At 39.5% G+C, this 26,094-nt stretch overlaps 1 protein-coding gene across 2 annotated transcripts in view; it reads right to left on the bottom strand.

Annotated features, from left to right (window-relative positions):
• The window catches only part of WWOX (WW domain containing oxidoreductase), a 689,035-nt gene that overhangs the window by 189,329 nt on the left and 473,612 nt on the right, over positions 1-26,094 (bottom strand). The window contains exon 9 of one of the 2 annotated variants that reach the window (XM_084644382.1): positions 3,920-4,683. The exons of the other annotated variant lie outside the window; for it this stretch is intronic. Within the exon in view, the coding sequence (XP_084500508.1) occupies positions 4,669-4,683 (15 nt within the window). The 3' untranslated portion in view covers positions 3,920-4,668. Of the gene's footprint in view, positions 1-3,919; positions 4,684-26,094 lie in introns of those variants that run through there. 2 annotated transcript variants of the gene reach the window in all.

The following is a 26,094-nucleotide window of genomic DNA, read 5'->3' as shown; positions in this document are numbered from 1 at the left end:
ACCTGGGAGCTCCGACTGGTTAAAGCTTCACAGAGTGGTGAGAACCCAATTCTCTCTCTCTCTCTCTTTTTTTCTACTCTAGGTATAGCTTCCTAACTCAGACTTGTGTGATCAGGTGTAGTTTTCTAAACCTAACTTTTGTAATCAAATTTAAGTTAGATTTAATATTCTAACTGTTTTGTTAGTTTGGCTCTCCTTGTATGGTTATTACCTGGCAATAAATAACTTGAATGGTTAAGCTGGTTGCTTCCCTCCCTGTCTTTCTCCTGTGTTTTTGGCTTCCCCATTTGCGCTGCAGCAATGCTTCTCTTACCAAAACAAGCAGGTGCTTGGGGTGACACATTTCTAGGGGCGGCATTCCAGTGCCAGCCATGCTGCCCCTAGAAATGTGCCCCTGCTGCCCCAGCTCGCTTCTGCTCCTCCTCCGCCTGCTCCCCGAGCATACCGCCACCCCCCCATCCCTCCCAGGCTTGCTGCGCGCAAAGCAGCTGTTTCGTGCAGCAAGCCTGGGAGGGAGGGAGGAGAAGCCAAGTGGCGGCGCACTTGGGGCAGGCGGCGGTGGTGGTGGTGGAGCGGAGGCGAGCTGGGGCGGGGAGCAGTTCCTCTACCCCCCGCACCCTTGCTCACCTCTGAACACGCTGCCTCTCCCTTGCCTGAGAAGGAGCGGGGAGAAGCGGAGCAGTGGCGTGTTCAGGGGAGCAGGGGCGAGCTAGGGTGGGTGGTTGCAGCGGGGGGGCGGGAGCGAGCCGCAGGAAGCAATGGTGGGGGAGAAATGCAGCACACCCGGGGGAGGAGGCGGAACTGGGTATTTGGGGAAGGTGCAGAGTTGGGGCGGAGCTGGGGGTAGGGGGGCCACAAACAAAAAGCGGGGGCTGCCAAAATTTTTTTTGCTTGGGGCGGCAAAAATCCTAGAGCCGGCCCTGCTCTTACCTAAGCTAAAGATCCCTGTAATGTCCAAAAATCCTGTGGGGTTGGCTCATCAAGTGAGTTACTACCAGAACAAGTGTAATGTGAAAGTGGGGATAGGGACATGCTGAACCTGTGGCTTAGGAGGGTGGCAGCTTGGAAGTGCTGCTTGACCCAGCCTGCTGAGTCCAGAGGCATATAAGCGTGACAGCTTGGAAGTGCTGATTGACCTGGTCCACTCAGACGTGCTCTGTTAATACGTGTGTGTGTGTGTGTTCATCTGGGGCTGGAAGAACCCAGTTCCGGGGAACCTAGGTCCTGCAGGACAGCTCCACTGGGAGGGAACTCGCAGAAAGGAGAAGTAGAGCCCCATACGAAAACACAAGTGACACAAGCAGAACATTGACAGAATTACAGGAAACCACGCTCAGAAGAGTAAGCCTAATAAATGAGCGTACCCCAAAGTAATGGGCAAAACTGGTAACACACACAAAGCTCCAAAATGATATAGTGAAGAGACATAAGACAGCATATCTAGGCAATAATACTAGGCAGCTCCACCATGTGTCTCAATTTCCCCAAGTTAGACTGCAGGCTTCTACTCTCCACAGAGTTCTTCCTTTTGCTTGAGATATAGCATACACATCACTTACAGATGGCACTAAGCAACTAAAGTGTCTCTAAAATCATAGTAAATTCTAAAATTATATTGTCAAGTAACATCTCAGAGAACTAATGTAGGAGGCTTTTTGACAAGTGGAACAGTTGCAGCTGCTGAGAATATTGGCTTTTTATTCTGACACTGGGGAACCTCACGGCATAGTAGGCATAACGGTAATTGTTATAGGATTAATAAACAAGGTCAGGCTAACTTAGAAATGGCACAGACCATGTCAGAATTCTGAAACACAATGCGTGGCTTCCATAAACAGCTGTGAAGAATTATGGAGATAATGTATTAACCAAATACACATGCCACTAGGTTGTGCTATGGGGGATAATAAGAGTTTGGAGTTGGGAAAGATTTGTTACATAACTGAATTCATACCAACTGCAAGAGACAGATGTTGCAGGCACTTATCCCTTCAAGGGAGAGCAAGATTTTTGTAGAGACTTCCCTCCGCCTTCTCAGATGTTGCCTTCCTATATTCCCTCATAGTAGAAACACTCTTTTTTTCACTCTCAAGAATCCACACCATTAAAACACATGCCTCAGTGTCGGATGCATGCTCCCCTCCCTGCAAGACACAGGTGGGCCACCCCTTTCATTAAGTCTTGCCCACTACAGGCAAGAAAGAGGGGGGGGGGGACCTACCAATATGTGAGCCTTCCCCAGCTGAAGAGAAATGGGATCTTTTCACAAGCTGTTCCTCTGCCCCTGCTCCATGGATGAAGAAAAGAGGCTGCTCTGATTTTCCAGTCATGCTTTTCCTCACTGTCCCATGTGTTAAGAAGAATGTGGTGATGCCCTCTGCTTACGAGAGATGTGGTAGACGGGCAGCCCAATCCTTCCAGTTTTCACAAAGAGGAAAAGCAAGATGTGAGAAAGGCAGTGTCCTATCTTCCTGATGCCTCCTTTCACAGCTAATAGCTAGAGCCACAGACCTGCTGCTGAATGAAAGTTCCCCTGCCTGATCCATCAACTCTGCACAATGAATGAGGAAGGAAGAAAGATCTCTCAGGATTGGTTCTTTTTCCCACCTCCCACCCTCATTTCTGATCACTAGTGATCTATGAACTTATGGGCCCAAGTAAACTGAAACTAAATAAATGTGAATACGGAAAAAGACACTGTTTAATTGATATATGGTTTATATGGCTGTCCAACATCTTGACAGAAAGGAGACACGACAAAGTCAGACCATCAGTGGTGCTTAGCAATGGTATGGGAAAAAAGCCCATTAAATTAAATACTTTAATTGAATGGATTTAGACACTATTTTCCTGAGTAGGTAGATGAGGTGTTGATGTCCAGTGGACAGAACATTGGATTCGGAGTCAGCAAAACTGGGCTCTATTCCTGGCTCTGTGACCAAAGGCAATTAACAACCTCTTTTGCCTCAGTTTCCCCATCTATACAGCGGGGGTGATTATATTTATGCACCTTTGTAAAGTCCTTTAAGATCTATGGATGAAAAGTGCTATTTTAAAAGTCTGATTTTTATTACTTAACAAAACCCTCCCTGGCCACATAAGAAAAGCCAGTATCTGTGGTATCTGTGATAGGAAAGAAGTTAGAAAGCTGAAGACTCCCACCTGCATTATGTGGACCTATACATGTGCAAGTGGTTTTCGGTCTGAGCAATTTCCTATTTCAGTAATTCTTTAAATTCACTATTTTATGAATACCTTTGTACCTGGGGGAACAATGTAAAATACATAAATCGTATGTATACGTATTTAGGACTTTTACTCAAACTTATAATTTTCCTCAATTCTTCTTGATAAATACTGTCAACCTCCTCTACATCTTCATCTTTTGGATGAAGAAATTATGTCAGATATTACACCAGGACTTTCATAAGCACATAGTGTTAATCACAGAAGAAAAGTAATAAAAAACAAATGTATTTTTCCCCTCCTGCCTGCATCTATTTTGACACAGCACTTTTTAGCAGTTAAAGTCTGTTCAAACAGCAGTGTTTTGCCTGCAGAGAGAGAGGGAAAGAGAAGTTCCCTTATGTTGTCTGTGTGTATTTTTTAAGAGCACCATTCTTCAACAAGATGTTGAAAAACTCCCTTTTTTCGGCTAAAATGTGTAATGTAGAGATACGTATAACATCTGGTTGGAAATGTGGCCTGTATCGTACTAGCAAACATTCTCATGTGATAGGTGCTAATATAAAAACCTGGATGGATGGACGGATGGATGGATGATGGATAGACAGACAGACAAATAGGCCAGACAATCAGGCCAACGGCAGGTTTGGAAATTGTTTATTTTCTCCACAATTAAAGAAAAAATGCAAAACAATAAAACATGTCCACTCTAATTGGGGACTATGCTAGTGTGTTTTGAAAGTCAGTAAAGAGTGACATACACACTTTTGCTACTACAGTCCACCAAGATTTCTTAGAAACTGCTCACTGGTTTTGCTTAATGAAGACAGTCTAAGATAATACCAAACAAAACTGTTATTTCCATATTCATTCCAGTAAGAGAAGTCTGAGAGTGTTCTTTTGCATTATTGTCATAATCAGCATAGAAAGATTTGCAAATACAATAGATCTTACAGTTTCGAAGGATAACTTCTAAAAGCATGGATGCTGAAATCAGAACCAGGCTGTTTAATCAGTACCCTGCTGTATTTATACATCTATAAGAGTTGCTAAACTCTGGCTGATGTGCATTAGGGGAAAAGGGGAGGCATGTGTTGAAAACAAGCATGCTGTGGACACAGCTACAGGGAAGCATATATATGATTTTTCAGGAATTTGAGGCTATACTGGTTGTAACGTATCCATACTTATAGCACCTGATGCCTGAAGAGAGATAATATTTGAATATTAAGAGACTTTGGGGATGGGAACTGCTCCATTCCAATGTATACTAACCTCAGATCTAGGAATCTTGTGTCACAAGACCAAAGAACCATACTGGCCACCAGACCCGTACACAGACAACCTCCCACTGTTCTTGTACCAAGAGCTTGCATGTCCTGCCCTTTCTCTGGCAGTTGGTTCTCCTGGACTCTATGGGAAGAGTGTCTCCCTGTGGTCTCCCAAACACATCGTATTGTGGCGGCCATGCACTGAATTCTCCTAGGTTAATTTACCCTAAAAATTAAAAAGAAATGGGAAGAGGTAAAGGAAGGACCCATCACCTTAGGTGTTTTCTTATGGCCACCTTCCACATGGCACTCCTTCAGTCAAGAGACAACACCAATGAGGTTACCACCATGGCTCCCCTTATTGCTCAGTCTGCATGCTAGTCTCCAGAGGGACAGGGTGGTACAGAGAGGACATCAAGGCCACTGCTGCCTCTCATGGTGCCTAGGGAAGAAGGAATTCCTTTTCTTCCGTCTCCCACTGGTCTAGGCAAACAATGTCCATTTTAAAAGGCCAGGCAGAATAATGCACTCTGACCAGCTAGTAACAATGCATTTCAAGAACAATATATCTTTCTTAAATACTTCCTTCAGATTATATAGACAAATTTCACTACAGTATAGTTCACTTAAAATATAGACATAATGTGGATGCTGGGAGGGAAGTGAAGTAGGGGAATAGACCAACTTATCCCAAAAACAGAAGCAAATAGTCCAGAAGACTTTTTCAGGTGCAAGTGACTTTCGACATATACTTCATTTATTATTGCTTTTCAAACATTTGAAAAACAGGGGTTTACAAATTTCTTTTTGATACCAGCAGGACTTTACTTCATTACTAATAACAACCCTTTTCCAGAGCTTTGAAACTCGCATGTGGAATCCACAAAAAATGTTTTTTGCAACTAATAACTTTAGTTAATTACACATAGTGAACAATATCAGCTTTCAAGTCTCTCCATATTATCACTTTGCTAACATACGAATATTCATGTTCTTGACCATGATTTTATAGACCTCTGTCCTATCTCTCCTCAGTCATCCCTTTTCCAAGATGAACAGTCACAATCTATTTAATCTCTCTCCTCAGATGGAAACTGTTCCATACCCCTAATCATTTTTGATGCCCTTCTCTGTACTTTTTCCAATTCTAATATATCTTTTTTGAGATGGGGCAACCAGAACTGCAGGAAATGTTCAAGGTATGGGCCTAGCATAGGTTTATATAGTGGCATGACGATATTTTCTGTCTTCTTTATCCTTTTCCTACAGGGTTCTAACATTGTTAGCTTTTTTGACTGCTCCTGCACCTTGAGCAGATGTTTTCAGAGAGAACTATCCACAAGGACTTCAAGATCCCTTTCTTGAGTGGTAACAGCTAATTTAGACTCCATCATATTGTATATATATTTGGGATTATGTTTTTCAATGTGTATGACTTTGCATATATTTACATTGAATTTCATCTGACACTTTGTTACCCAGTCATCCAGTTTTGTGAGATCCCTTTGTAACTCTTCACAGTCTGCTTTAGACTTAACTAGCTTGAGTAATTTTGCAGCTTTGCCCCCTCACAGTTCACCCCTTTTTCCAAATAATTTATGAATATGTTGAACAACACTGTTACCAATATAGATCTGTGGGAGACCTAGCTATTTACCTTTCTCTAGTGTAAAAATTGACCTTTCATTTCTAGACTTTGTTTCCTATCTTTTAATTAGTTACTAATCTATGAGATGACCTTCCGTCTTCTCCTATGACAGCTTACTTTGCTTAAGAGCCTTTGGTGAGGGATCTTGTCAAAGGCTTTGTGAAAGTCCAAGAACACTATATTCACTGGATCACCCTTGTCCATATGTTTGTTGATCCCCTCAAAGAACTCTAATAGATTGGTGAGGCATGATTTCCCTTTACAAATGTCATGTGGACTTCTCCAACATGTCTTGTTCATCTATGCGTCTGATAATGATGTTCTTTAATATATTTGCCTGGTTCTAAAATTAGGCTTACTGGCCTGTAATTGCCAGGATTGCCTCTGGACCCTTTTTTAAAAATTAGTTTAATATTAGGTATCTGCCTGTCAGTTGGTACAGAGGCTAAATATTACTCACAGATTTAAGCTGTCTAACAAGCTCCTGAAAGCAGAACACTATTTTATTTGAAGAGAAGCCCCTCTGAAATGTCTCAGCTATCCATCATAATTCCTTTCATAAGAAGCACTGATTAAAATTTCCAGGAGCAGGCTTTTGTTTGTTCACATGTTCCTTCAGAATTTTTCCAGGCACCAGAGCACATTTTGTGCTTTTCTATCAGCTCACCTTTATCAAGATAGGACAGTTATCAGCCTCTCATTATATTGTACGAAGAACTTAACAGACACTGTGTAAACACAATGACAAGGCTAAGCCTGTGTATCTAGAAGTGACATTACCTTGGAACTCCTCTTTCTTAATTGGGACTTGAAACAATAGGTGGAGAAAAATCAGGACTCACCACTATTATGTATTACCTTTAATTTCAGTGCACTGGTTGACCTTATGTTGTTTTATGTGTATGATGAAAGGGCAAATCAAAACCCCTTTCTCCTTCTCGTCAAGTCTCTTTCTCAACTATTTATCTTTGTAATATAGTGGAGAAACAGATGGTACATTAAAAATGAGTTCATGTTTTGGGAACTGTATACTCTACAGTCCAGATTTACTGTCTAAAAATCCCATTGTAATTCATTTTGCACTGTGTTGGCAAAATACCTATAAAGTACAGTAATATGATATCATTTTTTAAGCAACAAAAAAAAGTTACATAATACAGAAATTTAGGGGAAGAACAAGACTCATCTTCCAGCAAATGGACAATTTTAGCCTAAACATTTGTACATTTTAACGGAAATGTTGACCTAGTAAATGTTCCCTGCCCACTTTTCTCAGAGGACATTTGTAGCTGCAAACATTTTCCGCATAAATTTGACCTGTGGTGTTTATAAACATGCTTCTGAGTAGGATTCAACAGCTAGTATCATTTAAGCGATTATGCCAAACCAATCAAAATAAATAACAGTTACCAGCATTCATGCTATAGTAGGTCAATATGTAATTGCCCTATAGTGTAATGATTAAATCAATTCTCTCAGCCACATGCAAACATTTAATGTTTAAAATTGCAGGTTTGTAACTTATTTTCTTTACCATACTTTACCACTGATAAGGTAACCAGATTTTATGGTCAACTAACCGGGACAGTGTTATAAAGGTCCCCTCCAAGGATTAAAATGTCATTTGCTACATACATAACAAGGGGAAGAGGTCAATTCCTTTGAAACAATGGCCCCAATTCTTCCGCAGCAAGTCACCTTACATATTGAAATTGCATGAACATCTGTCATATCCACCCAAAAGGAAACAGTAGCCTAAATTATATTGCTTTAATATGGCCAACTGCAGTAAACAGTCACAGTGATATAGTTATTAGTAAATGGTAAGAAAGAGAACATAGGGTTCATAGGTAAATTTTCACACTATGAGACATTGTCCTTTAATATGCAAGAAGGGAGAGGAGGAGCACTAAATTTCAATTTTTGGAAAATTCAACCACAATTTTACAAGCTTGGATGCCTAACATCAAGTCCTTAAATCCATTTTAGATACATAAATAAGAGGCCTGATTTTCAGAAGAGCTGAGAATCCACAACTCCCCAGGGAAACTACAGTAATCTAAAAAACTAAGGACAGATCATGTCATTCAAGAGTGTAAAAAAATGGATAGGCACAAAGGGGCAGAGTTAAGGTTGTACCTGCAACTGGATAGGCACAAAGGGGCAGAGTTAAGGTTGTACCTGCAACCTTAGCTTTGGATTTAATGTCTATATGTTTTACTTTGTTTCTTTAGCATTCCTTTAAGATTAATTTTATTAAAACAGGAATTGCCAGAGAAAATCTAACACAACAGCATCTTCCATTATTTGTTAAACCAGCACAAACAATGCCAATATTGAAACTGTAGCTTCGTGCACCTTAGAATAACTTAGTGAATGAGCCAGAGATCACCGTGTGTGTGTGTGTCCGCGTGTGAGTAAATAATGGGCTCGTGAAAACACATCATGCACATGAGTTGCACGGTGATATATTTCCTTCAGAATATTGGTAGACAGATTTTTTTAAAAGTGTTATTAAAAGCTTGCTGAGCATGTGAGAAAGATGATTTTTAACTACGAACTAAAACTTGGGACAATCAACTCCAATTTGCACTTGGATACTGAAAGGCAACTATATGCATATAGTACAAGAGGCAGGTTGTCTGATAACACACACACACACTTGACTGTTCCTTTCTGAAAATAAATATATCTGAAAGTAAATACTTAACCCTGTTAGCATTTCAACTTTCCTCCCCTTGCACCTCTGCAACAAGGTGTCAAACATGTTTTCATCCCCTTTTTTGTCTGTCTCCCCTAATCAGGGTTCTGTTGTTGCATTGAGTGAGCCTCTGCAGATAGTGGAAATCAGGATGGATTTAGTTTGAAATTAAGTAGATTCCCATGACAGCAAATATTAAGAGATGATGGATGTCTGACAAATATTTAAATAAAAAAACTGCTCAATTTCAGAAAGCCGATCTGCAGAGTTAGATTTATGAAGTTGAACTTTAAACTAAAAATAACATAATTGCTAAGCTCTGTGAATTAGCAACATTGCATTAATTCCGCAATAAAATAAACTCTGTAGTTTGAGGCAGCTAGTGAGTGTCGAGATTCTTAGTGTACGCAGGCTATACAGTTTTCAGGCTATGAAATATGTCTCCTGTTTTGACACTATTGCAATAGCATGGTTGTTCACTTTTCTTGTTTCCATGAGGTTTATGGTCCATAAAGTTTAATAACAATCTTAACAGCTGAACAGTGAGCACCCAATTCAGGAGGTTGCTATATGCAACAGGATCTGAATTTTATCTATGTAATTTTTAGTGGTAGCATATGCCCTTTTTTCATCACTGTCCCTATGTAACAACATTAAAGCAGGCACGAAATGGGGCAGAGATGGTAACTGATTCACATTAGAGTATGAGGTACACAATCCGCATTGGTTCAAAGCAGATATTCATCGGAAGCTTTGAGATATGAAAAGACTATTTATTTCAGTGGAGGTAATATGTATGAGATGATCACTATAGCACAGACACATGGTCTGATTCTGACTCCCCTCTAGTGGCTGCACGAGACAGCTAAATGGACTACTTGAGTTTTCGCCTTTTATGCTGGAGAATCCTCACACTGTATTGGGCTAACATAGTTGTTCCTACACAAGTTACCACCCCAGCCTCAGGATAAGAAGCTTCGTTGGGGAGCCACTATCTCTGACTAATGCTTGGCTGATGGAATTATCCTGGTGGCTGAGGGCAGCCAGACATAAGACAGAGCAACCCTGAGGCTGCTCTAAATATGTGGTGAACTGGTTCAGTTTCTATCTGTCCTTGTGATTAGGAGAGTGCAAAACTGGCTCAAAGCCCCACCTGATTCCTTCATCCCTGCCCATGGCTTACTCTGGTCCTCCCTTGAGTACAGATTATTTGGCCTACAGCCTGTAAGGCTCACTGGCTCTTTCTGCAATGTGAAATGTACAGTAATAGTTCAAATCAGAGCTAGAAATTAAGTACTTTGCATGGGTTTCCTATAGGATAAATGTTAACATGAGGTGTCTTTGTAGTTCACTGAAAATCTGGATTTCAATAATTGGTTAAAGAGGCACCATTATTACAAGTAACATGACAATAATTATGATTCATCAAGATTTGAGAAAAGCATATTTACCTCTTTTGTTTTTTCTGGGTTTTTAAAATTTCGTTTACTTTGTGCATTTGGGAACACCTCGGGCCATATGCTCAACTGGTGTTAATCAATGTAGCTCCATTGACTTCAATGCCCAATTTACACTAATGCAGATGTGGCTTTTTGCACATAAGCTTCCCCATCAGGTATTTAGTTAATTTCCCAATTTTACAGTGGTCTTTTACTGGAAGAAGAGGGAGAAAAATATTCCAACATAGGAAACTGTGTTTGTTAAACCACAACAATTGGCAGGGGGACTCTGGACAGGTATAGAAGATGAAATGATTTCCCCCATTTTTTAATAACGGAATAGATTTCAAGTTGACTGTCTCTCTCTAACATTTTACTACATAATTTTTTGGTGAATTTGACACATCAAGTAATATCAGAGTAAATCTACCTAAAATATTTACAATTACTTGCAAGATATTTTCTCATGATCCAGTAAATTGAAACTTCGTCTCAGAGGAGAGACATAAAGTCATTTTTATGGTGTTTATTGTAATTTTAATAGGCAATTTCACAGGTAAACAGAAGTGCTTCATCTCCATTCACTAACTGTATAAGAGGCAGTGCTGCATATCTAATGGAATCACATGTATTTGTGTAAAAGATGAACAAGAATTATAAATGGCTGCTTTTGTAATTTAAACCATACAATTTTATGTATCTCAACAGATCCTAAAAAGAAACACAAACAAATATTCATATGGGGTAAGCAGACAGTTTACCTTCATTGGAAATACATTTTTTAAAAGATACATTTCATACTGGAATTAAATCAGTTGTGAGGCAGAAAATCCTGTAAACACATTTTCAAGTAGTTTCAATCAAACCTTGTTCATCGAAATTTGTGCCTGCTCCGAAGACCTGGGATTGCATGGGCAAACAACACTTCCATGGGCAGACTAGATTAATAGGTATAGATTTTAAGCCCAGTAGGGACCATTATGATTATCCAGTTTGACCTTTTGCAAAACGTAGTTTAGCCAAGAGAGTCCAGAATTAAGACCATAACTTCTAGCAGAGCTACAGCATATTTTTTTTTTTTTTTTTTTTTTAGAAAACATGTGTTCTTGATGTAAAGACTTCAGGTGATGAAGAATCCATCACATTACACTAAAAAAAAGAAAAAAAAAGTGTCTTATTTCTAGTCTGAATTTGTCTCCTTTAGCTTCCAGCCATTGGATCTTACTGTGGCTCTGTCTTGCAGATTAAAAAGCCTTCTACTATTGGAAATCTTCTCATCATGTACGTACGAATGGACTGTAATCATGTCATTCTCTTTATTAAGCTATATAGATTGAGGCTCTTCAGTCTCTCACTATAAGGCCTCAAATAATTTTTGTAGCTCTTTCCTGAACCCTTTACAGTTTGTCAACATCCTTTTAGAAGAGCAGACACCTAAAATTGACATAGTATTCCAGTAATGGCCTTACTAATGCTGTGTACATTAACACCTCCTTACCGATCTCCTCGATATTCTCCTGCTTACACATCCAAGGATAACATTTGCTCTCTTAGCTACTGCATCACACTCTGAGCTCATGTTCAATTCATTATCCACCAAGACACCTATTCTGGTGTCCAAAATATAATCTCCTATTTTAGAAGGGTGACCTTCATTCTTGTTTCTTAGACATATGACCTTGCATTTAGCTGTATTAAAACAAATGTTGTTCAAGCAAGCCAGTTCACCAGGCAATCCACATCACTCAGTACTTATTATTTACCACTCCACCAGTTTTGTCTCATTGTCAAACTTTACCAGGAATTATTTAAAACTTCTTCCAGATCATTTACAAAGATATTGAATAACATAAGGCTGAGAAGAGATTTTGTATATCCCTACTAGAAACTCCTCCATTAGATTTCCAATTACAGATACTTTGAGATCTGAGTTAGCCCATTTTAAATTCATTTAATATGTGCTACATAAGCTTAATATAATTCTAATTTTTAATCAGAATTTTGTGCGACACTAATTCAAATGCCTTACGGAAGTCTAAGTATATTTTGTCAACCCAGTTATCTTTGGAGCCAAACTTGTAATCTCATTCAAAAAGATATTAACTTGTTTGCAAAAGCTTTTTCATAAAACATGTTGATTGACATTAATTATGCTGTCATTCTTCAATGATTATGTACTGTATCAGCCTTTCTGTGATGTTTGCCAGGATCAATATCAAAATAACCAACCTATTGTTAACCAGATCACATTGTTTTCCCTTTGTAAATATTGGCTCAATTGTTTTTTTAACCCTCTATTACTTTTCCAGTATTCCAAGGTTTGTTAAATATCAACTTTTATGACTCAGATAGCTCCTTGGCCAATTCTTTCAAAACTCTTGGGTGCAAGTTATCTGGTCTGGCAGATATAAAAATGTTTAACTGTAGCAGCTGCTGTTTAGCTAATTAAGCAGTTACAGAAAATTCCCAGTTTGGATGGACAATTGCATTTGCTCTTGCAAAATGGAGCTTTTGAGTCAGCAAAACTTATCCACAAATACACACACTATGGACCACACCATGACATGAACTCCTACAGGACCATTACACATCTCGTCATGTTCCGCTTCAAGTGCAAAGCACATTCTTACAACCTTGTCTTCTCAAGAGTAAACACACAGAAACATAGGTCATAGGACTGGAAGAGATCTCCTGGGTTCATTAACACATATACATAAAAACATAAGATTATATACATAGGGAAAAAAAGAAAATGTTATCCTGGGCAAACAAATCTTCCCTGGTAAGATGAGAGAAAGAAAGAACCATGTGAGAGGAATTAGTCACATAGTTTAACACAGTATTGGAAGGAGGTCGGATGAGGAAGGTACAAGATTCTAGACTAGGCTACACCCTTTCCTCTGGCCAAGCTATGCCTGGTGCTGAATGGGAGGGTGGGAAATCGAGGGGAATATGTGGCTTTCCAGCATTTTTCTGTCCTTACCCAAGTCCTGCCACCAGGGACTGGCTTGGCTCCCAGGCAAGTCAGAGCAGTATTAAAGTTGATCTAACTTGTACCAGCTTTTAATGGACACCTAGCATCCTCCTGACCCTGACATGAAGATAGGTTGGCAGAGAATCATGTAGACAGATGGCCTAAACTTGGCAAGGGATTCTGTGAATTCCCCTACATCAGGAGAATCGTCAGGTGCCCTGTGAAGGCAGCTTTATGGAATGTGGGCTGAAGTTCTGGCCCAATTACAAAGTTCTTAATGACTACACTTTGCCATGATTCCACTTTTCACAAACAGCAATTTTGTCATGTTAATTTTTCCTTGTACAGTTGTGGCAAGTGGCAATGGAAATCCGAAAAGATACTGATGTTACATGACAACAAAAATCTCAATGTGCCATCAATTTATAGATGGAGAAACAATAAAAAAGCTTAATGATTCTGGCTTGATTCAATTCACACCCCCCGCCCCCCATAGGCCAGAATCCAATCCTTTACTCACACTATATAGCATCCTCATTTGCAAGTAATCACGGTGAACACAATGGAATTATTCACAGAGTAAGATACCATGATTGTGAACAAAATGGATAAATGCAAAGCCTCTCATAGACACATTTCAACAAAACCATTTATTTGTTCACCTTTTTAAAGGCTAGCCTCAATTATTGCTCAGAATTTCCATTTCAGACTTAGTTAAAGTTGTCTTTGGACAATAGGTGACAAATACATGTTAACCCATTGACGTGTTCTGAATACTAAAATTATCTACAGTCAGATCATATCAGAATGTGCCTTTAGGTAATAGTAATTTCATTGATGCTATAGTTGGGAAGTTAAAAATCAAATGAAAAAACAAGACACATGCAAATCAAGGCATAGCATCAATTGGAAAAAAAAGGCTATTTTCAGTCTGAGAAGATAGTGGGTGGGAAAATATATTTCTGCTAAGAAAAAGAGCAGACACTTTTACTAAGAAGGAAATACTGAGTTGCTTTGTCCTAAAGTCTCAGTGGAGCAAAGCCTGATGGTTTAACCATGGCATATGGGTTTCAGCCCAAGAGAGCTACAGAGAAAATTTGGAAGCTTGTGTCAAATTTCCTGCTCTCTATATAGCTTTGGCCTAGGTCTCAGCAGTAGTCTCCAGGGATAAAATGATGTACTGCAATATAACAAGCTGCCTGACATTTTGAAATGCCTTAACCCCTGGCTTCCCATCCACCGTTTAGCCCTTGCAGCTTCTCCTCTTACCACTCAGAGCTTGGGGTATATGATCCAAGAGTTCACAGTAAAGAAAAAAAGTCACCATCTTTTTGTCCTTATGGTAATTAATCAGCAATGACTCTTTGCTTAGTTAATAACATTTCCTGCAATATATTCTGTAATGCCAGTTATTGGATAAAAGGTAGGGCTTCTTAATGGCTAATGTTCCCATTCTGGGCGTGTGTCTGAGTGCGATAGGGTAGCTATGGGACTACACATGGGTGCTAGCAGGTTGCAATGCAGGATCAGGGGCTATGTGTTAAAAGATCAAAGAGAAAACATTTGTTTTTTCTGTAAACTAAGAACATCGAATTGACGACAACAAGTCCTCTGCAATTCATAAAGGTAAGCATTCATGCTCCAAACAGTTTGAATCCAAACTGCCGTAATCATGAAAGAAAAAAACATTCCTTATTCTTCCCATAGGATTCAGATTGATAACTCTTAGGTAACCAAGTTCAGATACTGAAATAGTTTTGCCTCCAAACCAAGAAGTTTGTTTTCCGTCCCAAGAAGAGAACTATGCACCACTGTGTAGATAAGTGCTATTAATTAAACACTGTGGGGCATCATCTCTAGTATCCTAAGTCACATTCTTGCCTCATTCTAAAAAATTCAGAACACTCATGTGTTCAATACAGCCTCTTATACATTATCTACCAAATGACCGTGACATACTAGCAAATAGAACCTATCAAATATACATTCTCCTATAGCAGGGATTGGCAACCTTTGGCATGCAGCCTGTCAGGGAAAGCCTCTGGTGGACCGGGATGGTTTGTTTACCTGCAGCGTCCCCAGGTTTGGCCGATCGCAGCTCCCACTGGCTGTGGTTCACCGTTCCAGGCCAATGGGGGCTCTGGGAAGCAGCATGGGCTGGGCCACCTCTTCCCGCAGCCCCCATTGGCCCGGAACGGCGAACCGTGGCCAGTGGGAGCTATGATCGGCCAAACCTGCAGACCCTGCAGGTAAACAAACTGTCCCGGCCCGCCAGCGGCTTTCCCTGACGGGTCGCCTGCCAAAGGTTGCCGATCCCTGTTTTACAGTATTGTACAATCATGATTTCTCTCACAAGGATCACCATTAAAAACTTGGCAATTACTGTATTATTTAGGAGAGTGTTGCACAATGGAATGTACTGTCTGCCATATTCTTCATTTGTTCTGTCCTGCATCTAGCAAAAAGGAGTCTTGGTCCATAACTGGGCTTTTAGGCACTATGATAATACATGTAAGTAGTATTAAATAACAACCATTATAAGTACCAGCATGCTGCAAATAACACAGTGAAGTTAATTTTACTTTCAACTATAATTGGGCCTGGTCTACACTTAAAACTTAGGTCAGTCAACATAGCTACAGTGCTATGGGGTGTGCAAAATGAAAACCCGAGTGCCATATCTATGCCGAACTAACCCTTGGCGTAGACACAGTGAGGTCAACTGAAGAATGCTTCCCATTGCCATAGCCACTGTTGCTCGGAGAGGTGGAGTTTCCACAGCGGGACACAAAGCCCTTCTATTGTTGTAGGTGACATCTACACTATGAGTTATGCTGGAATAGCTACTGTGCCATGAAAGTCACCATAGTGTAGACGTGGCCTTAGCAAGTTTTTAATGGACACTACCATACACTTTGCTTTTCTCTCCTTCAACAAGTGGTGAGCAAATACCTTAGTGCTGTGGGTTTTTCGTTTTCATGGCACGACCCTTCCAAGGACAAAGTCTGTGATGGAATATTAAATAATGCAAAGCTGCTCTTTCACCCTCCTTACACTTTTCCATTGCCCATTCTTTGTGAAATCCCAGACTCACACTTCTTCACAGCAGAGCCAATGGTTGTTCCACAAATGAAATTTTTCTTCTAGGAAAGTTAAAAAAAAATGTTAGAACTTCACAGTGTTAACATGGTGCCCTACAAGCAGTCAAAAATCAGGCTAAACAAATAAACAAACAAACAAGTCTCTTTATGAATGCTAAATAAAAACTGTTATGACTTTGTTCTGCAGCTGAACAAAACCCTTTTGCTTACCAAAAACATGGCTCTTGCCCAAAATGATTAATTGTGGCTTTCTGGTCAATAAAACACTAAATAAAATGAAGAATGGGAATGTAATGTGGCTGAAACTCCCCAGTGGCATTTATTTATTCATTCTTTTCCTTCTTTTTTTTAATTGCTTTTGATTAAAAATGTGATTTTACTTAATATGCCATGAATAAAAAAATGTGAAAGGCTATTAGCATTAAGTTAGCATGATTGCAATGTATAATCTTGGAAGTACCTCTAATAGAGTTGTTTCAATGGTTTCATGTGTTCTGGATGAAAACTGACATTTATCAAACATTTGATCTGATGGGTAATATATTTATGGAGAAACAAAAGATTAACTGGCAAGGAAATCCATTTTGATCAGACTATGTAATGTTCTGTGTATGTGTTACAAATAACCCTATTCCCAAGTGAATTCCTTCCTACTAGATTTGTTTTATTGTTATTATTGTTATTATTACTTTTAGCACTGAACCCATGTGACGTGTGACCATAACATCTTGAAAACAACAACCACCACCACCACCACCCCATTTAAACAAAAATCAAGCATTTTCCTTTTTTTCCCCAGGGCCAAAAAATAAAGTTTTACTGCTCTACAGTATACAGAGAATGTTTGTAAAATTAAACTTCTGTAGCTTAAACACATCATTTGCAATAACATTTTTAGGATATCAGCCCACACATTTCTGACTGATGTTTCATTTGGAATTATAACAATTTATCTAGCAGACGCATCTGTGTTCTTAACATATGGGTGACAAAGGCTGGAAACTTTCCACGACATTGACCATGCTCCGCCAAAAAAGAAACTGCTCTGATGTAAATATAAACTAATGTCAAAATTCTTTTTAGGTTTTGAACTCTAAACCATCTAAATAGCAAAGAGTTTATGATTGCTGTTTTATTTAAAAAGAAAAAAAAAGTCTGCAGAAATAGGCCTTGTATGTTGCAAATCTCCATTTTGGCAACCCAAAGAGGGAATATAAGCTTAAAGGCCTGAATTTAACAAACCTAATTATCAAGGCTTAATTAGTACCAAGGGTAAAGCTTCATGGAACACCTGCAGACTTAATTTATGTCCTGACAGAGAGGAACAAGTGTTAATGGGCTGTATTTATGTTAATACCTGAACCTCAGAGAGCCAGTGGGATAAAACAGACTATGCACTAGTTTTCTGTTTCAAGCTACAGAACAAACATAAAAGATTTTAATCTTAATATTAGTTTGCACATAAGTCCTCAGGGAAAGTATAGATCTATTTAAACTTTAAAATTGGAGATGCAGAATCCCAAAGTTGGGGGAGGAAGAGAAGCTAATTTGGAAATTGGTGCAGAAAATATCAAATCAAACAGCACTGGCAACCATTTTCTAAGCACGCTGTGTACAGCTACTGGTCTTTCAAATCCTCTTATTTTATACCTCAAATGCTGCTTTTTGGTGCATGAACTCAGACTTTCATGTGTCTGACTCTTAATACAACTCTTTGCTACATTCACAAGGGTAGGGGGGAGGGTGATAGATTGCCTATGAGTAAGTGTACTAATTTCAGCATTTTGTCTCTGCACATTCAGACATACGGGACATGCTCCCAATTGCCAATGGTGTGACCAACTGGCCTTTGGAAACAATCTAGAAATCATTTCCCCATGGCACATAGCACCCTCTTATAGTACCGAATGTTTGGAGAAGAACTATGGGATCCAATCAGACTGAGTTCCTTTTTTTCCATACTTAGGTGGAATGTAGGCGCCATTTGATTCCATAATGAGGGAGCTTCTGCCCCTACTCCTTTTGTTAGTAAATATTCTGAAGTTAGGGTTTAATTGTAGATGCATTCATTAAAGTTTCATGGTTTACAGTGCTGTTGCAGCTAGCCTGGTTCTTCCTCACTCTTGGCACAGTGAGTGTCATGGCTGGTCAAGACCTCAATGACCCAAAGGAAAACACTAGGCTTATGCAATGTATTCTTAGTAGTAGTTGCCCAGATCCAAAATTTCATTTGCCTCAGGAATGCTCACTTCCTCCCTGAACTTGTGCTTAATGTGTAAGGCTTTTACAACTTCAAATAGGCACAGGTGATTCTATACCATCCTGTTGATGGACATTAGACCATTAAGGCACCTGATCTGCTATTGGATTAAATTCCAATTCAGCCAACCTCTCTGGCTCTACAGATACTGAAATTGTAGAAGGAAAAGCAGACTACCAACTTTTGCTGCCCTACTCTTTGGGGATTGTTCTTTTATAGATTCATAGATTTTTAATACAGTCCCAGATTCACAGATTTTAAAGGACAGAAGTGATATCATAACCTTCAGAAGTGATATCATACACAGACCCTAGTGTAGAATCCACCTGTATTAAATTGTTCTAATGGCTAATTACTCTCATTGTTAAAAATGTACACTGCATTTTCAGTCTGAATTTGTCCAGGTTAAGCTTTCTGTATTGAATCACATTTATGCCTTTGCCTGTTTACCTAGCCCTCTACTATCAGACATCTCTCGATGTAGGTACTTACAGACCATGATCTAGTCACCTCTTAACCTTATTTTTAATATATTAAATAGACTGAGATTATCAAATCTCTCACATAAGGCAGGCTGACCTGACCTCGAATAATTCTTGTAGCTCTTTTCTGAACCATTTTCTTTTTTTCACCACTCTTTTAAAGTGTGGACACCTGTGGTGAAAGCACTATCCAGTAATGGTCTTGCCAATGTTGCATACAAACATAATGCCACTTCTTTACTCCTCTTTGATATCCCCCTACCTATACATCAAAGGGCTGCATTAGCCCTCTTAGCCACATATGTATGCAGTCCATCCCTACATTACATAAAACACGGATTTATTGTTTTACACAACTTACCAAAGTATGTAATCCACTAGATTCCCTCATTGCTAAAGCATCCATTATTATAAGTAGGGCCAAGTTAATTATTCACAAGTAATGCATTTCACAAATTCTTTTATTTCTCTTCATAAATTGTCAGCAAACTGACTATGGAGTTCCCAGATTTACTTAAGATTCAGAATTATTCATACATTTATCCTGCAAATCTTCGCAAATATTTGCAATTCACACTGTGCTTGCTAGTTACATCAGTCTTATAGTATTGTTTGTCCTTTCAGATTAGATACATTACAGACCAGATCCACAAAGGAGTGTAATTGCTATTGATTTCAATTAGAGTTAAGCACCTAAATACCTTTAAAAATCTGGATCCATGTGACCAACCAATACACCTGAACTGCACCATAGTAAAATTTAATATACAGTTTGAAACTGTACCAGAGAATATTCAAGGTGAAATTTTGTTCCTTTGTGAATATTCATACTAGGGAGCTCAAGCCCTCCAATGCTCCAGGGAATAGCAAACACAGTTAATTCAAAGTTCTCTTTTGAACTCACATAAATATTAGCGTAAAATGTTTCTTCAATTGTTGGCACGGTTCTAATTCTATATAACAAAGTCACAGAGGACTAGACTGTGCTTTTTACACCTGGCCCTGGAACAAGGTGTGGCATGTAGCTATGGGGTATGTCTACACTGCAATTAAAAATCCATGGCTGGCCCATGGCAGCTGACTGCGTGTCCTGGGGCTCAGGCTAAGGGGCAGTTTAATTGCAGTGTAGATATTTGGACCCTGTGAGGTGGGAGGGTCCCAGAGGTCAGGCTGAAGCCCAACCTTGAATGTCTACACCACAGTTAAGCAGCCCCTCAGCTTGAGAAGCAACAGCCTACGTCAGATGGCACTGGCCATTTGCAGGTGTCTAATTGCAGTGTAGACATACACATGATGGCCCAGGAGAAGCCCTGCAACTAAGGAGCTGGGACTCTCTGTTCTCCACTTGCACTGGGAAGAGAACTAAGTTTCTTCATCCCTTTTAATTGAGCATCTTACTCCCTATTTTGTGCCAAGTCAGCTGATGAATGGGATAGCCCAGATCCAAGACTCGTCCCACTTTCCAGGCCTCCCCACTCACCTGCTCACAAGAGAGAATATTCAAGAGGTCCCTGTGTTACCCGGGGTTCTTTCAACCCAAAGCTCTTGGTTTCAGGCACTTTACTGGTTTGCCAAAGTTTCCCCATACACCTGCTCAACCCACCTGAAACAGATTCACAATATGATCAGGATTAACCAGAGAGTAAGATGGGAGACCTTCCCTGCACAGCTGAATAAGGTGTGTGAAAAATCTACCCTCTCTCTCTTTAACCTAAAGGCCTGACAATAGTTTTACTATCAAACACTCTTTACAAATACACTGCGTGTGGGTCTCTACTGCGACTCAAGAGAAAGGACTGCAAGTAGAACTTCGTTAAACTGATACTCTCCCCTTTTTGAACGTCATCAGGCCAACTCCTACAGAGTAATATCTTCGAGTTTAGTTTTATTTTAAAGCTGTCTTAATGACCAAGGTTACAGCTTTAATGGGGCCATTTATGAGAACTGAAACTGATTAAAAATAACATTAACTTTGATAAGGAGGAATGGGGAGTTGCTGTTACAGAGGTCCATAAGGAAAATCAGTTCTATCAGACTGTTTAAACAAAGCTTCCTCCACCCACCCTTTCCAAAGAGACACTGCAAACAGCATATTTTAACTTTTGCCCTGTTCTATTTTTTCTTGTAATCCCCTGTAAAATATTGACACTAACATTTCTTCTCCTCCTGCTTTTTCTTGGCAATGAATGTTGCTCTCACCAGAACCACCACTCTCCTCTCCTCATTTTACTGATGCACAAACCATCATTGATTTCCAGTGCCTGCTCTTTCTTATTGTCCTGGGCATCAGTGAAAATGTCACCAGGGCTGTTTGCACAGCTGTGAAAATAGGGTTTGTTACAGGGTACTGTTACAGTGTTGTCAGCTTAAAAGTGTTGCAGACCCCCATATGAAAAATTATAGGGATTTGCATTGTCCTGTGGGAACCACCAAACAGCCTAACCTCTATCTTGAACTCCTTCTGCCTGAGGACTAATTTCCCAAGACTGCATTAGGTACTTGAATAGCTTTGGGCAAGGTCATCCAGGCCAGCTGAGGTGCGCTCAACACAAGATCATCTTTATGTTCCCTAACTTGGTAACCAGTTCCCAGTGTAAATCAGAGGAGGCTTTTCCTCAGGCTTTTCCAAAATAAATCCAGTTTCTCACAACCCCAAGGTGTCACTCCAACCACCAAGGAACACAGAGGCACAGGGATGATCTGGACACCCTCTGTCACTCAGACATGCCTGCTTCACTATGGTAGCTCTGTGACACCTAAGGATTCCCTTAAGGAAAGGGTCAAATCCATTGACTGAATGGCTGCTTTGTACGGGTAGCGATGCAAAACAGAGTGGGGCCCCTCTGTTTTTTTTTTTTTAATTATTTGAGGAAATGCAGGACTGTGTGGACAGCTGAGGACTGTGTGCAGGACACTTCCTGAATTCCTCACACGATTACTGTGACAACATTGTAACTCATGGTCACTACGACATCTCCCCAGCAGAGCAAAACTGTTATGTGTAGCTGTGGTCTAGTATTTAGAACTTGCAGCTAGGATCTCCCAAATTCTAACTGGAGCTCTGCTACTGACTGACTGTGTGACCATGGGTTAATCATTTAGAGTACATGTAGGGCTCAGCCTTTGGTAAACCACAGACATCTGTGTCTTGGAATGTCAGTTTCAAAATGCTAAACTAGACACTCAGCAAATTAGCAATCAAATATCTTAAGTCACAAGAGGAACAAAAATGCCAGCCTACACATACCCTCTACCCCTCTGTACCTGGGTTTCATCATCTACGAAAATAGGGATAATACTGCCAATCCTCCGGGGGAGTTGTGAAGGTTAATTAGTTAATTTCTGCATGCATTTTAATAAATGTGTGCTGAAAGTGCCAGTTACATTATTAACAGTCAAACACTCTCTTTATATCCTCAGAACTTCACAAATGGTCATTTCCTAAATTGATCTGCAACTGAGGTTTGATAAAAAGAAAAAGAAAGACAAAAAGAATGGAAGTAAAGAAGATGCTTAACACACTTTGCTTGCTATTTTTATCAGGCAAGTTCATATCTCTTGTAAGAAAATTCTTGATCTGTGACAAATTTATCAGACCTTGAAATGTGGTTTTCAAAACCGGATATTACACATTAACACAGATCTAATATGTATGATCATTATGGAAACAATTCAGCCACATTGATTTTTTTTTTCATGAACAGCAATAATATTGATGTGTAACACATAAGTTCTCACACATCCACACACACACACATATGCGTTCTCGTAAATCGACACTAGCACAGTGTTACGGGAAGAATAGGGTTGCGGCCGCAGGGCTGATAAGCGTAGGATTTTGCAATGTCTTTTCCTTTCGGTCACATACCCACATTTAAGAACTATGTGTTGTTGGTATATTTTGTAGAACTGGCTGTGAGATGATAAAACGGAAACAACCCATTAATCAGATAAATTCTCAATGAAAATTCTGAGAATTAAATTACAAATCCTGGACGAATTTAGTCATCAATTTCTCAAAACATCTGTGGCATGGAAAGCTGGAGATCTTCTTGAGGTCTAAAAGGTCAACTTCATAAGTTTCTAAAAAGCACAAACAACGTTTGTCATGCACAGTTTCTGTCACATCTCTTTATTTCTTTAACCTCTTTTCTGATTTCATTTCATCCTATTTTAATATGGTCCTCTCCTCCCTCCGTCAGCCCTTCCCACAGAATCACTCAGGCTGAAGAAACACATGAGTAGGTTGTGCAACCATGACACCTAAGCTGGTCCCTGGACACGTTAACCAATTTGTTGCATACAAAAATAGAAGAGCATTCAGGTTGTGCTGAAGATTAACAAATCAAACTGCGGCAATAATACCGAAATAGATACAGTAGACAGCTATATTCAAGATACAGGTATTTCTTGTTAGTAAGAATACTGAAGCTAAACAAGAATAATAATTTAAAAAAGAAGTCCTAGGACTTTATTTTCCATGTGATCTAACATAAATTAAAATGAATATCTGTTTTGGTTCAGTAGTTACATTTGTATCAGGGTCATCTTTTGCTCAGCAGGAGCAGACAGGGATGAGTTTGGATTTATGGGGACTTTCATTTTTGCTTCATTAACATTTCTATTTTCTTGTTTAAATATATTTTTATTTAATGTTTTGAAAAATGGATTCTCAATTTAATCTCAGTTCAGCCTCCTAAATTCGACATGTTTTGGGTGTTGGGGGAAGAGGAAAGCACAAATGAAAAGAACAAAAGGTGGGAGAGTGGAACCTATTCATTGTTGCATTTTCAGATTTTGGACTCAAAGAAAATCATTACGACTTGAAATATTTTCCATGCTTGCTCGAAAATCCATAAAATGAGCAATTGCTCATCAGAGTATGAGTTATGTATGCAAAATCTCCTGCACTCAAAATTGGGCCAATGGATGACTGAAGACTTACAACATTCGTTAAACTTCCTACTCTGCACATGCCAAAGGAATGAAGGGTAAAAATGACAGAATGAAGAGAGGGTTCCAAGTCACTAAACTGTAGAGGCGGTGTAATCTTTTTTGAAGGGGATATTGTGGCTGCACTGCAGTGCTGGAAAGTTGTTAGTGATGCTGCAACCAACCTCAGTATGTTGGACTTTCAGCAGAAAGAAAATGGTCAATGAGGAGTGCATAAGAATGAGAAAGAATAAGAATAAAGAGCTCTAACAACACAGCACAAGCTTTTCCACCACTTATTTTTAATTATCTGAGGTTAAGCATAAGCCACTGCATTTTTGTTACATTTTGTTTTATTGACTGGGTATGTGTTTTAATAACATGCAATCAAATAAGGAAGGAATAAATGGAGGCCACTTTATGAATAAGACATATAAGCTTTAGCTGACACAGTAAATATACAGACAGTGTCTTCCTGTACACATGGGAGTGCTTACTTAAACTGAAACTTCAATATACCTCTAACAAATCAAACTGAGTCAGCACTCTTAGCCCAAAATAGTAGCTGAGACTCCTGTGAGTTGACATGCAAGTTCAAACACTATAAACATTATGGGCAACTGAGATCCTTATTGTCTTGAAGCATTCAAAACAGCAGGTTTCCAGGAACTGTCTGTTTTTAAAAGAAGAGTTTAGAAGTTTTTTTCAGCCCTTAGACTGTTGCGAGCTACCTGTAATTACAGACACATCATTTCAAGATGTTGTCATTCAAAGGCCCAAGGCAAAAACAGTGCACACTGGATCATTTTGCAAGGTCCTTAAGGTGCCTCCGACAACAACTACAATAGTACACTTGGAAATTATATGAAGCTTTATATTTTCAGGACACCACACAAACTTTAATTAATTGTTATATGCAGTGTTGTAGCCATGTTGGTCCCAGGATATTAGAGAGACAAGGTGGATGAGGTAACATATTTTATTGGACCTGCTGCTGTTGGTGAAAGAGACAGGCTTTTGAGCTCACACAGAGTCTTCTTCAGGTCTGGGACATGTACTCCAAGGTGGAATAGATTGTTTAGCATAAGTAACTACTTATGCTGTTCCATCTTGTATTTTGCTGTGACACTCGGAGTACATTTCACAGACCTGAAGGAGAGCTGTATGTAAGCTTAAAAGCTTGTCTCTCTCACCAAGAGAAATCAGTCCAATAAAAAATATTACCTCATCCATCTTCTCTTTCTAAACTTTAAGTAATTCTCACATCATTACTATGAAACATTACCACCCCCTTTTTACAAATGGTCAAAATGAGGCACATGGAATTAAACTGATTTCCCTTTGACCATGTAGTGAGTCTGGGGCAGAATTTCAATTCCCTTTCTCAAAAAGAAAGGAGTACTTGTGGCACCTTAGAGACTAACCAATTTATTTGAGCATAAGCTTTCGTGAGCTACAGCTCACTTCATCGGATGCATAATTTTCCACTTTATGCATCCGATGAAGTGAGCTGTAGCTCACGAAAGCTTATGCTCAAATAAATTGGTTAGTCTCTAAGGTGCCACAAGTACTCCTTTTCTTTTTGCGAATACAGACTAACAGGGCTGCTACTCTGAAACCCATCTAATTCCCTTTCTATAGCTCCTGACGCATGGCCCCACACTTAGATCCCTAAAACAAAATATCTCTAGTATTCTGTATTTATCCTCAGTTTAAAGGTCTTACCTGGTGGAAGACAAAGATAGGGCTGACCTGTCCCTGCACTCCTAAATTCTGTGATTTACATTAAAAAGCTACATTTTGGAGAACACACACGACTGGTAATATTGTTTCCTGGACTTTTATCACAGCCACAGCTTTCTGGTAACCATTCCCTGCAGCCTCAGCCAAAAATGAGGCTGATGCAACTTCCACTGGAAGTTGAACAAGACACAGTCAAGATAAGGGAACTACAAAGATGGCACAAAGCCACCGTTTTGCAATCTCCCCCAGGTTCTGTGCCACATAAAGTTCAGCTGGACCTGAGGCTTGAGGCCACAATCTCTAAAAGGCCACAGAGGGCTAGAGTTTTCATTTTAAATACTGGGTTTGACTTTTATT

This window comes from Lepidochelys olivacea (genome assembly GCF_965140295.1).
Source record: "Lepidochelys olivacea isolate rLepOli2 genome assembly, chromosome: 12".
Taxonomy (NCBI): domain Eukaryota; kingdom Metazoa; phylum Chordata; order Testudines; family Cheloniidae; genus Lepidochelys; species Lepidochelys olivacea.
The sequence above is the reverse complement of the archived record's forward strand: the minus strand, read 5'-3'. Positions and strand labels throughout refer to the sequence as shown.